Below are 13,968 nucleotides of genomic sequence, written 5' to 3'. Positions count from 1 at the left end.
TTAGATTAGATTTGAGAGTTGCAGAACTAGACTCTTATTTCTTCCTGTAAGTGCATTGTGGAGAAAAGATAAACCATTTCTGTTAAATGATGTCAACAGTATCTGATGCTGGAGAATATATTTCTACCAATAAAAGTGAATCAAAATAGGTGGAAATATTTCCTCTATATGACCCTACAAGGCAAGAATCCAAAATAATACTACTATAACAGCCATCAGAATTAGAATTTCTTCACAGAGATATTAATCTCACAATTAAAATTCACAAAGAAACACTAAAGTCAGCAAAGTGTAAGGATCAAAATCTCAAGCAAAATGGATTTCATTATTTTTGTAATGGACAGAAGATTTTCTTTGAGGAGAAAAACTGCTTTGCCCAGTGAATGCCTTTACTAAACTCAATTTGGTGCGCAATTCCAGATATGCCTTAATACCAACTTTAAAACATTCTTTAAATGACAAATTCTTAGACTAACATGTCCAAAGAAAAAAATGCATGTAAATTAGAAATGGCTAAGATCTCTGAAGTATAAATCCCTTTTGGAAGAGTTAGACATGATTCTAGAGATTAACCCAGTCTGTTTACCCTTTCTATAGGAACATATTTTAGAAGCAGTGTGATAGAAAACTCACAGACTACTGTGAAGTAGAATTCTGAGTTTTGTCATCTTTAAATTAAAAAGCAGGTACTGGGCAAAGAGCCTTTAGCCTAGAAGTTAAGAAGCCCCCATCAACAATAATAGTAGTAATAGTAGTAGTAGTAGTAGTAGTAGTAGGTCTGCATTGTGATGCAGCAGATTAAGCTGCCACTTCTAAGACTGGGATTCAATATTAAAGTGCCAGTTTGAGTTCTGGCTGCTCTCTTAGTGCCCCAACTTCCTGCTAATGCACCAGGGAAGGCAGAAAAGATGACCCAAGTGCTTGGGTCCTTGCCACCCATATGGGAGACCCAGTGGAGTCCTGGCTGCTGGCTATGGCCTGGCCCAGATCTGACTGGTACAGCCATTTGAGGAATGAACGTGCAGATGAAAGATCCCTCTCTCTCTCTACTCTACATTTCAAATAAATAAATAAATAAAGTCTTCAAACAAAGATACCCCAATTCGACACTAGCTGTGTCTGCTGACTGCAGCTTTCTGCTAATGCAGATGCTGGGACATGGTGGTGATAACTCAGTTAAGTGGGTTTTTGACATATAGAAAGAGACCTGGATCTCTCTCTCTCTCTTTCCCTATCTCTAGCTACATCTCTATGCCTCTCTAATAAAGTTTTTTCCCCAAAAAAGAAACATTTCATTTAAGGAACACGAATTTCATAAGCACAACTTAAGGAATATAGTGATTCTTCCCACCATACCACCCCTCTTCCAGCTCCTTCTCCCCTTGCCAGTTCCATTCTCAATTAAGATTCATTTTCAATTAACTTTGTACGCAGAAGACCAATTCCATTCTAAGAAAGATTTGAACAATTTGTGCACACACAAACTACTTGAAAACAAGTTTTACAGTTAACTCTCATGATACAACTCATTGAGGACAGAGGTCCTGCATGGGTAGTTAGTGCACAGTGACTCTTGTTGCTAATTTAACAATTTTTAACAATTAGCACTCTTATGTATGACGTCAGTGATCACCTGAGGCTCTTGACATGAGCTGCCTAGGCTGCGGAAGCCTTTTGAATCCACAAACTCCAACAGTATTTAGACCATGCCATAAGCAGAGTGGAAGTTCTCTCCTCCTTTTAGAGAAAATACATCCTTCTTTGACGGCCACTTCTTTCCACTGGGGTCTCACTCACAGAGATCCTTCATGTAGGACACTTTTTGCCACAGTATCTTGGCTTTCCATGCCTGAAATGCTGTCGAGGGCTTTTCAGCCAGACTAGGAAGCATTAAGGGCTGATTCTGAGGTCAGAGTGCTAATTAAAACAACTGCTGTGTGGATTGCTTCCCATGTTGGAACATTCTTTCTTTTTAATTCTATCTATTATTATTACCAGACACTTGATCTTATATGATCTTTATATGATCACTTTTAACATTTAATCCTATCTATATGTTCACTTTAACACTTAATATTATCACCTTAACACTTAAGATGGCATTTTTACCACACAGCTTAATAGGATTTGGGGTCCTATGGCAAGTTTTTTTAAAGTTCTTTTTTTTTTTTTTTTTTTTTTTGAGCTGATGCTGTGTTCCACATTCCTGAGTTGCTGAGTTCTGGAAGGAACAGATAAAGCATCAATAGAGTACATGACATGTATGTAGTTACAATTGTAGTCATTGTTACGGACAGTGCTTAACAAAAGAAGTGCATGAGCCATGTGAAAACAAGAGGATGGAGTCACTGCAATATTGTGCTTTAAAATAAAATCTAGTCACACAATATTAAATAAAAGGAGACCAGTTACCATTGGAAAGAAATAAAGATGCTTAGAATATAGCCCTGACCTTCAAGCAATTTGAAATTCTTTTTCTCAAAGAATTATTTATCAAGCAAAGACTTTGTTACAAGTCTAAGCAATGGATATACAGGATGAATAAAGGCCTAGTTGAGCTCTGAATTATGTAAGAATATAATACAGCAGATATAAGGGCTCAGTAGAGGGATGAGCACGGTCTTGCGAAAGTATCTGTGCTTCTCTTTTAGGAAATATCAGCTAACTTTACTCAGAGCCTCACAGAAGGGAATCTTGAAGGTGGGCCTTGAAACAACAAAGCATCTTCCTCTTCAAGTGAAATGTGGAGTCCCAGAAGAATGAAGGAACAGAGTCTTTAGGATGAATATGTCTACAGTCTGTGAGGTAGTGGCTGGAAAAGAATCTGCAGTATCATCTTGGAGGCCGTTGACATTCAGGACTTTGGGTTTTATTCAAGAAGTAGCAGGGAGCCAGCAGATGCCTTTAAGTGGAACATTACATGATCAAATGGTCATGTTGCTTTTAGTGCAAACCACTCTGAAGACAATGGACTCTGAGGGAGTGAGTGGAAGCTAGAGCAGGACTCTAGGGATCTACTTAGAGTGAGGTTGCAATTGTGGAAAGAAGAAAAGGAGGATCCAAATTAAAGTAGAAGCAATGAAGAGGAGATGAGGGGCAACTCAGGGCATTTCTGCAGTAAGATATCAAAGAACTGATAGGCAATTATGTGTGTAGGTAGCTAAGACCCAGTAAGACTTCTAACTTGGAAAACTGAGTGGATAGTGACGCACAAAATTGGGACAGAAAACATAAGATAAACAGTTTTCATAGGCTAGAAAAGATCATTGGTTTGTCTGAGGATGTGTAGAGAGTTTAAAGAAGATTGTTTTCTTAACAACTATGAAAGAAAGTAAAGCAAATCTTCCAGGGAATGTATATAACAAGAACTATATTTGATTATTCAAATTACTGAGAAAGCACTTCAACTGCTCCAACTGCTAAATATCAACTCCTCCAAAGGGAAAATTGAAGTCTCATCTTTCTCTGGAGGCTCCACTAAACTAAAATGGATTTAGAGTTGAGTATATAGATGAGATCAGCAAACATACATTGCCAGGATGACACCTACTATCATTGCAGCAGTTACAGTTGTAAACTTTTTTGTTGGCATTTTTTCAATTGACTCCACTGGGGCTGAATTCTAGCATACCCTCAGTTCTTTTTCCTCACCACAGGCATAATTCAATGGAAGAACCCAGTCTTATGTACAGTCCTGGAGTAGTCAACTATGTGGCAAAAAAAAATCAATCTTTCTCTTCCCTGAGAGGAAGTTAAGTCCCTGGGAAAAATAGACATTCCAAAGAAAATGAACACATCAATTCCAATGTATTCTATGAGACCCTTGTCGGAGCATAAAGGTATTAATAGAAGAGATAAGAAGGACCTTAATTTCAAGGTGAACATTCCTTTAATATTATCTTCAGACTGTAGGGTATTAGAAGGTTGAGAGTTTCTAAGCCAGGCACAGATGGTGCCATCTGTCTTACCAAGATACAGAGGTATCACCTCCAAAGACTTACTGTGACAAAGGACATTGGCCTTAAAGACTTTCCATGTCTGACCTAACCATCCATTAGTCTCTCTCTTGCTCCCTTCACATCCTCGAAAATATTTTTTTTTATTTTCCCTAAAGACTAGTCTAAATGAATAGTAGTACCAAAATTGGCAAACTAAATAGGACATTGTTTTTGTCCCTATTATATATATATATGTAGTATTCAGAATATATATATGTATATTCTGGTATATATATATATATATATATACACCCTCTGGCACCCTATATGTGCGCAGTTCTAGCCACGACTGCTCCTCTTCTGATCCCGCTCTCTGCTATGGCCTGAGAAAGCAGTGGAAGATGGCCCAAGTCCTTGGGCCCCTGCACCCACATGGGAGGCCTGGAAGAGGCTCCTGGCTCCTGGCTTCGTATCGGCCCAGCTTTGGCCATTACGGCCATCTGAGGAATGAACCAGCAGATGGAAGATCTCTCTCTGTCTCTACCTCTCTTCTGTCTTTCAAATAAATAAAATAAATTAAAAAATGGTGAGTCAGGACCCTCAAAATGAGGATGAAACCAATTTTTGTTCTTTGTCAGTCTTTTTGCCAGGAAAGGCCTCACGCCATGGCCTTTGGTTTAAAGCTAATGGCCAATGCTAGAGCCTAGAAACAATGCAGTGTGGGCATAATTTATATCCTTAACACATTCTACACATATTTTTCTCTACATAATGATGTCAACACACAATTATTTAATGACAGGATTTTTTAAAGACCATATAACACAATTTATTATTATATCTCACCCACCAAAAGAAACTCAATTCTCTTTAAGTAAAACATTTTGTTCATTGTAAGGAAGTTCTGAGAGTGCTCATGACAATTCCTTTGGAAGACAAATAAATCATCTACAAAGTTAAGAGAAGGAATATAAATAATTCTCTCTCTCTCTCTCTCTCTCTCTCTCTCTCTTTGTCTCTCCCTCCATCTCTCTCTCTCTCTCTCCCTCCATCTCTCTCTCTGTCTCTCCCTCCATCTCTCTCCCTCCATCTCTCTCTCTCCCTCCTTTTCTCTCTTGCTCTTTCTCTGTCTTCCTCTCCCCACCCCTTCTCTCCTTTTCTATTTTAAGTAAACCTGGAATAAAGTTTAAGCAGAAATATGATCCCATGTAACACATCCAACTTCGAGGCAAGAGTACATAGTAGGGAGATTTTTACACCTGAAACACGGTTTGAGGTATGAGAGAGAGAGAAAGATTAAAAAACAAATAAGCAACGACAACAACAAAAAGCCATCCCACATAGTTGATCCAGAAACAGGCCTGATTCATCTTCTTTATAAGGTGGAAACAGTCAACGATCTTAGAATACAGAGACCTGCATTGGATACAATTCTTTGCAGATTCTGCTTTCTTGGGCTGATTCTCCATCCAGTGTAATCTAAAATATCTACACAAACCAACAGACCCCTTATCTAGAAGAGGGGGCACCCTTTGAAAAGACTGGGATTAGTATAGTGTTCTGAAAATATTCCTGTATCTCCCACATTACATCTAGATCAGAAAATGAAGATAGGCAGCACAGCTGACGAAAAATGTGTCCTACGCTAGGTTTACACGCATTCCATCACCAGACGTTACGTGAGTTGGGCCTTATGTTCCCAAATATTTCAGACATAAAATTAACAGAATATCCTGCATCATGAATCACAGAATGTGCTCAAAAATATGTTTCATAGAAGAACAAATGTGAGACCATTGGGCTTTGTATGGCAATACAACCATGATGAAGAGATTGCGATGGTAGCAGACAAAATGTTAAGTGGGCTCCCACAAATCCCACTTTGTATACACATCCTGTAAAATTTCCTTCCTGGACAGCGTCTCCGCTCAATAGGCTAATCCTCTGCCTGCAGCACCCGCACACCGGGTTCTAGTTCCAGTCGGGGTGCCGGATTCAGTCCCAGTTGCTCCTCTTCCAGTCCAGCTCTTTGTTGTGGCCCAGGAGTGCAGTGGAGGATGGCCCAGGTCCTTGAGCCCTGCACCTGCATGGGAGACCAGGAGAAGCACCTGGCTCCTGCCTTCGGATCAGATAAGTGTGCTGGCCACAGCGGCCATTGTGGGGTGAACCAACTGAAAAGGAAGACCTTTCTCTCTGTCTCTCTCTCTCTCTCACTGACCACTCTGCCTGTCAAAAAATAAAAAAAATAATAAAATAAAATAAGAATTTCCTTCCTTTGAGTGTGAACAGAATATGTTAACATGATGGTTACAGCAGAAGTTAAAAGATTTTATGAATGCAATTAAGATCCATAATGAGTTCCCTTTGAGGTCACCAAGAGGAAGGCTATCCTGGGTAGGCTTGATTTAGCCTAACTGTTAAGCACTGGTTAAGTAATTGCATCCCTTGGGGTGTGCGTAATGATGCAGCAGGTTAATTCACTACTTTTGATGCCTGCATCCCATATCAATATCCCTGGGATTGAAGTCTGCCTCTGCTTCCAATCTAGGTCCCCAGTTATGCTTCCTCAGGCAGAAAATGGTCCAACTACTTGGGTTCCTGCTACTCACATAGGAGACCCAATGGCGTTCCTACCTCCTGATTTCTGCCTGGCTCAGTCTAGGAAATTGGAGGCATTTAGGGAGTGATCCAGTGAAAGGAGTGTTTTTTTCTCTCTTTTTATATTCCTCTCCCTTTCTCTCTGTCTTTTTGCCTTCCAAATTAAAAAAAAAAATCAGTACAGCCTAAATTGGAGTGCCTGGATTTGATACCCTGCTCTAGTTCTTGACTCCCGCTTCCTGCTCCATTAGACCATGGGAGACAGTGATCATGACTTAAGTAACTGGGTTCCTGCCATGCATATGGGAGACCCAGAGTGAGTTACCTGCTCCTGGTCTTGGCACAGCCGGTCATTGTGAGCATTTGAGGAGGAAACCAATGTTTGGGAGAATGTTATTCTGTCTCTCTGTCTGTCTCTCAAATAGATAAATAAATAGATAAGAGGCATATATTCTTACTGGCCCAGAATAAGTAAGCTGTTCGGTTGGGAGGGAGCCCACTGAAGCCCATGGAAGTGCCCACACAGCAAAGCACTAAGAGCAGATTCTAGGAGCTGAGAAAAGTCCATGACTGATAACTGGAAAGAAAACAAGGACCTCAAGCATAAAACCACCACTCTGCCAAAAATTACATGAAGCTGGAAGAAGAATTTAGGCCTTAGATGAGAGCACAGTTCCAGATGCCAATTTTTTAATATACATATAGTTTTGTGAGGCCCTGAGCAGAGAACCCAGCTAATTCTATGCCTGGATGCCTAAGCTACAGAAAAGGTAAGACAATGAGCACCTCAGTTTGTGGCATTTATTACACAGAAATAGAAAGCTAATATAGAAACTAAGTTCCTAAATATAAAAAAGGAATAAAAGAGCATACAAAGAACAGAAAACAAAAGAGGTCTTTGAAAACTTTATTTGTTGGGAAATAGCTATGAAGTGCTACATATTTCCTTTAATGTATTCATGCAATAGCTTTCTACAGGTCCATACATAATAGAAGTCATTATTTTTTATTGGCTAAATGCCTTTGATGACATTCTCCAAACTACAACTCAGCAAAGACTTAGAAAGATCTCCAGTGTGCTATTCTATTATTCCTGCTCTCTCAATCATTGGGTGCATTATTCTTCTCCTTCAGTTCCTAACATTCAGCAATCCATGTGCCTTGATGAAAGTATAAAGATGAAAAGAAAAAGCATTGAGAATTGCATCTGTAAAGGAACATTTCAGTTCTAACAAATTCCCTCGGACCACTTTGAACAGAGAACATAAGAGTGCATAAAACATATGCAAATACTAGTTAGTTTTATAACCACCATTATTTTGAATACTTTGACTGATATCTCATCAACAGACACCACTGGGCTACAAACTTTGTTTAAACCTTAAATCGTGTCTTAATAACCCAAAAAAGAAGAAATATTCTGGCAAAATTTTGATATAGCTGTAAAATGTAGGCTAATGCATCATTATCTTTGAAAATGGACACCTTCCTCTGAAAGTTTTATATCTTCAAAAAATGTGTCCTCAAATGGTATCCTGTGATAAGTGTTTGTACTGGCAAACTCTTTTTTTCAAATACCCACTTCCCTGTCCTTTTATTATACTTTCCCTTTCTCCAGGTTAATGTTCATAGAAACTAAAAAAAGGTTTTTCTAATGCATTAAACATATAGAAACATGCAGATAAGCATATATACACACACACAGTCTTTGTAGGCGTGAACTCCATACAGGACATGGTGATAAATGTCTGTGTGTGTGTGTGTGTGCGTGTGTGTGTACTTCAGAGTTCCAGGTGAGAAAGGCTGCACCATGCAATGACTCAAAGAAATTCATTGTAGTTACTCTTTCCCCTTTAATGGGGTACATTTGCATATGTGTGTATAGACTCATATTTGAAAGACTCTTAGTTTTTCTCTTGTAACATTTCAACGAAACTTGAACTAGAAGAACATATTTCAAGAGTAAATATATTTTAGTGGTGATGTTGTGTTAAAAGACTCTATTTTCCATATGCTGGTTTTTCTTCAGATTGTATAAATCTTTCACCTAAAAAGACTTTATCTTCCAATAACGTTTACAAATTATATTGCATATCAGAAAAACAGTGTCAATTAATGATCAATAATATTAATAATATTCTTAAGTATTAAAGGAAAAAATATCTTATAATAATAAGGTGTCACTAGGTGAGAAAATATATTATTAACTTCATTTATGCTGCTTAGCATAAGCGATTATGCTAAAGGCTTCTATATGGTCATAATTTTTCTTGGAAGAATGTTTAGAAGATGTCTTAAGATCTTTTATTATTTCCCACCATGTAATAAATGACTAAGGCTAATAAAAGAATGTACATTGATTTAACTTAAACAAAGTGGTAATTTGCCATGGGCATTGCTTGTGATATTTCTTTTTTCATCAGAATTGCACAAAATAAAATATGAAACTATCATGACCATAAAATATAATATATACCAACATGTTACTTGTTGACTATACTCTTTCCAGTGTCATTTTTTATTTGGGTGCCTGGCAATTTTGAGAATTTAAAACTTGCAAATAGTTTTACCTTGCAGAAGAAAATAAATGACAGCTACAAAAATTCAATAGAACAGAAGATGATCATAAGAGTTTTAATAATAGTAATTACACTGAATAAAATTATATAAAGAAAAGATGACATAAAATGATAGAGTGAATATTTAGCTAGGGATTTTGTATATCCATGATTCCAGACAGAAAATTTTGGCTATAAATTGTGTGTAATATTTTCTTTTAAGATTCAGATTACTCATATCACTCTATAATTCAAAAGCAATTAAAAAACAAAATATGCAAATACAATCCCTTCACTGGGTGGGATTTCCTGGAAGGACAGGTATCCAATGGCTGTTATAAACAAAATCTTGCCTAAATCAACATTTATGTTACTCATCACTCTGAAATTTGCTTCACTGATTGTCAGATTTCAGACTAGCTGGTTCCCTCCAGGACTCCCCCAGATCCTGTGGAGCACAGATGAAATATGGTCTATCTCCACCAGAGGTTTAGATGTTTTATTGTTCTAAATGTTAGTATGTGATGATTATATTCTCAATAAGGATTTAAAATATCTAACCTTCTATTTTGTTAACACGATTGTGTAGCTATTCACACATACTTCCATCTCTCCCTGCATGTCCTTCTGCTTATCATGGGATAGTGTGAGACAGAGGCCACACACTGATCTTCTAAAGCCTCTCTCATTAGTAACTGACATCTAAATGTATCTGCAGTAATTCCCAGGGCTCTCACTGGGACACTTCAGCACACACTGCACTCCATTCAACTTTAAATGACAATGAGACAAGCAATTACCATTTTCCAATTACCTCATTTGCAATAGATGCATTCAGGATCAATGTTTGGAGCCTCTGGTTTTGAATGTCCAACTTCAAGAACAAACTGATGAAACCGATCAGTTCAGGCAATAGAGTATCCACAATCACACAAGACTAAAGACAACTGTAGTGATTCTGGGTGGTGGTCATAGAGGCAGGGACTTGGACTTTTCCTACAATATTTTATCTTTATGTTCTAATAGATCTAATATTAGATATCTAATAGCCTTACACTTCACTCATATTGACACACTTAGAATATCATAGGGCAAAAACAGCTAAACCTAAAGAAAAAAGAGGAACTACCATAAGAGGCTTGATATGAAAAATAAAAATAGAACAAAATTAAAGTGCTTTGTCTCTCATACAAACTTTCCCAACTACACCCAAAGCATAAATACCCACAGTAAGTAGTAGGCTATAGGAGCAGACGTGGAATCAGACGTGTTCTCCCATATCTACTCCCAGGAACAGTGTCACACTAAAAACAATGATACTTGAACCACTGAGAATGCTTTTAGAACAGATGTGCTTAAATGAATCTTGCATAAAAGAAAAAAAAAGAAAGATAGCACAGAGACGCAGCATAAGCTAGGAGAAAATTGTGGCTGCTCACAGTGGAACCAACTGAGGGCATTGGCTGTACAGACACTATTCACAGGGCTTAGACCTGAGAAGACCCACGGGCTCACAAAGCTTCTGTCTGGGGAGGAGTGGGGACCTGACCGTGGTCCTGAAAGAGACCGACCTGCCCAAGACGCCCAACAGTCTGCGAGCATCAGTACAAAAAAACATTTTTTTTTTCAAACTGTAGCTTAAACGAATCAAATGTCCAACAATATTCACCCTCAAAAAAATAAAATGCCAAACTTTCTCTTTTGATCAGATCAGCCTTTATAATGCCCAGTACCTCCTTCCCGAATCATGTGTCTTTGAGGGTTAGGTTAATTTCATAATTAAGAGTTATGCTAGTCTACCTAAAAAAACAGTTATCCAGATTCTGCCAGATGTACAGCACTTACAATTCTACAGAAAGCTTGCGCTCGACAGACTGATTCTAGTCTGCATCTCTTAAACTTAGATAGGAAATCATGTAATAGTGCCTATTTAGAAAACCTCGGAGAACGAAGCTCCCAACTCTATAATCGAGGGCGCTTCGAAACTCTAGAAAGAGCAAGTGCACCAATACCGCCACTTTGACTCATAAATCTGCAAACAGTTCCCTAAGGACCAACCAAAACACAGGTCCCACGACGAACATAGGTCTAAAGTGTTCATAGGAAACCCAGTCATGGGAGGAAAACGCTTTCTCCGCTCCTAAGAAACCCCGGCAACAGCAGGGAAATCCACGCGGCTGGCGCCAAAGTAACGCACACGAGAGACAGCAGCCTCAGAAAACACGCCTCGTGCATGTGTGAGACTTACGTGTTCCGTCAAAACGGGTGGCGATGGTGTCGAGGAAGGTGTTCTGGGGCGCCAGCAATCCTTTCATGACCGGCATTTTTCCAGCGTGGTGTGAAATTCCCCATCAAAGTTTGTCCAGAAGGAAGCAGGGAAAGTGCCGAGGAGGGAGAAGAGGAACGTGTGGACGGCAGGGGAGGGGGCCCGGCGCGGTACACCGGGGCGCAGAGGGGAAAGGAGAGGGGCGCGTGGCAGCCGCCGCGGTGGCGGGAGCAGCCCTGCGAGCGCGCTCCGAGCCCGCCCCGCACCTCCGGGCTCCGCCAGAGCCAGCTCCGGCTCCCGCCCCCTCCACCTCCGCCGGCTGCCGAACCTCCCACCGCCCCTCGGCTGGCGACAGTGCCCGCCAGGCGCCGCCACGCGCTGCCTCGTCCCCTCCCTCGCCCGCGGTGGCCGTGGGCACCGCGCCCTGACCTGAGGCTCTGGGGTCGTGGAGGACAGCGCCTCGAGCCAGGCGAGGCTCGGCGGCGCGGAGCCTCTGGGTCCCCAAGGGGCGCCGGGAAACGCGAGCGAGCGCGACTCCCACCCCCTAGGAGGCAGGGAACAAAGACCCCTTTGTTCCCGCTCCGTCCCTCTCCCCGGGAGACTGGAGTCCCGTGGGTGTGGTGTTGGAGAGGGAGGAGACAGGTCGGGGCAGGTAGCTGGCCTCCGCCTGGAACTTGGGAGGGGGGAAGCCGCCCTGCGCAGCGCTGTCCAGGGGAACCAAGGCCGCCAGGGGTCCCGGGGGAGGCAGCCCCCTTTCAGTGCACCTGCCCTAGCGAGTTCTCCGCAGGCGAAGCAGACCCTCCCCAGTCGCCAGGGTCTTAAAGCCCCGGGAACCTGTCCAACGAGGCGCCTCAGTGGCCGACTCCAAATGGCCACTGGCTTCCCCAAGTCATCCCAAACTAGAAAAAAAAAAAAAATCAAAGCTTTTTCAACAGACAATGGATGGTTCCCCACTCTCCTGTGAGACGTGAAGAAAGCATTTCTAGAAAAGTTTGGTAGATTTACTGATTTCAAAAAATATACATGGTGTAAGTAAAAACAGTGAGGTTGCCTTACAAAAACAGCTTCACCATGAACCCCCTCGGCCACTCTGTCCGCGTCCTGCCGCGAGGCTCGCCCCCCAAGAAGCGAGCCTGGCCGCGCGCCTGGAACTGCAGGTGTCTTAGAAAACGAAAGTGGTCCCTCCCTGGCCTCCTCCCTCTGGCTCACGCGGGGACTCCCTCTCCACCAACGTCTTGCCAAGGTCCCGTGGCGCAGCCCTGCGCAGGGCACTACCCCGGGTCCGGATTTCTCAGAGGACCCCCGGAAGGGCGGGAGATACGGCAGGAAAGTTGAGAGAACGCGGAGGAAAGCCAACGTCAGCCCAGGTGCCCGTGTACCCGGAAGGAACGGAGGGGAGCGCGAACAGGTGTCTGAGCTGCGGCCACCGACCGCTGGCCTCCCGGGGGCCGGGACCCTGGCGCGAGGCGCGGGGGCAGCCCCCGGCCCCCTGGGCTGTGGGGGAGATTGGGGACGGGGGACAGGGGGCTCCTGGTTTGAATTCTCCCGGCTCCAGGGGAGACGGAGGGACCCTGCGGCTTTCGTCACAGCTGCCCGGGCTCCGGGAGGGCGGGGGCGGGGAGAAAGGCGAGGCATCCCCCTCTCCCCGCCCCCGCCCGCGTTCTCGTGATGCATTTCCTGCGGCCGAGGATTCCCTTTGTGTTGAGATTCAAGATCCGGCCGCCGCGCTGCTGCTGGCGGGGGAGGGGGCGCGCCAGAGACTGGGGATTCCCGAGTGGGCGGCCAGGCCGCTGCTTAGAGCCTCAGGCGGGGTCGCTCGGCCGGCCAGCAGGCCAGCTGCTCCTGGCCACTGCTCTGTCTCCGTCCTCCTCCCCGTCCTAGGTCCGCAGCCGGCAGCTCTTTGTGCAACCCGGACTCGCGCAGGCGGCGCCCCTACTCGGCTATAGCGCCAGGCTGTCGTGGCTCCGTGGGCTCCCTTTTGGGCGGAGCCAGGGACAGAAAGATGAGGGAGTCCCTGCTTCAGCTTGGGCGGTGCCTCGCGCCCAAGAAACCCAGGCTGCCGAAGGGGATTCAAGTTCAGCAGGAAATGTAAAATTCATAGTAAGCCAAGGCTGAGGCTCATAAATGTGCACCGAAAGACTGTCTGTGTGAGGCTAAAAACCTTGGCTTCAGCTGTGTCGCCTAATGCACGGAGACACCTGTAAGAACAAGGGACAGCAGAATGGCAACCCAAAAGGAAGCCTTGGTTCCCTGGCAACCGGGGCCTGGCATTTGGCTTGCACTGTCTTAGTACCCCTTCCAGAAGGTACTGTGTGTCAGGCACTCTGCTAGGCATGGCATTGCGCCTGCTCTAATTCAAATTCAGGCCCTGGGCCCTGCTGGACCCTAAACGATCCTGGTGATCTGTAGTAGGTGGCCCTCACTACCTCATCCTTTCCCCACCAAGACCTAATGATGCTTCCATCACCTCTGTGGTCCAGTTCTAGGCCCTAAGACCCAGTGGTCCTCCTCCTGTTTGTACTAGATCCATACTACACTATAAGGCCGTGTTGCAGAATTAGAAAGTCACCTGTGTGGATTTAAGCATACTAAATCTTTTGAACATATG

At 43.1% G+C, this 13,968-nt stretch overlaps 1 protein-coding gene across 1 annotated transcript in view; it reads right to left on the bottom strand.

The window, feature by feature from the left end:
- The window catches only part of KCNH8 (potassium voltage-gated channel subfamily H member 8), a 449,001-nt gene extending 437,330 nt beyond the window's left edge, over positions 1–11,671 (bottom strand). The window contains exon 1 of the mRNA XM_002716200.6: positions 11,343–11,671. Coding sequence (XP_002716246.1) covers positions 11,343–11,418 — 76 coding nt within the window. The 5' untranslated portion in view covers positions 11,419–11,671. The remainder of the gene's footprint in view (positions 1–11,342) is intronic.
- Between the last annotated feature and the right edge of the window lie 2,297 nt (positions 11,672–13,968).

Source organism: Oryctolagus cuniculus, chromosome 4 (assembly GCF_051225735.1).
Source record: "Oryctolagus cuniculus isolate XC-2025 breed Fujian yellow rabbit chromosome 4, ASM5122573v1, whole genome shotgun sequence".
NCBI classification, from domain to species: Eukaryota; Metazoa; Chordata; class Mammalia; order Lagomorpha; family Leporidae; genus Oryctolagus; species Oryctolagus cuniculus.
The sequence above is the reverse complement of the archived record's forward strand: the minus strand, read 5'-3'. Positions and strand labels throughout refer to the sequence as shown.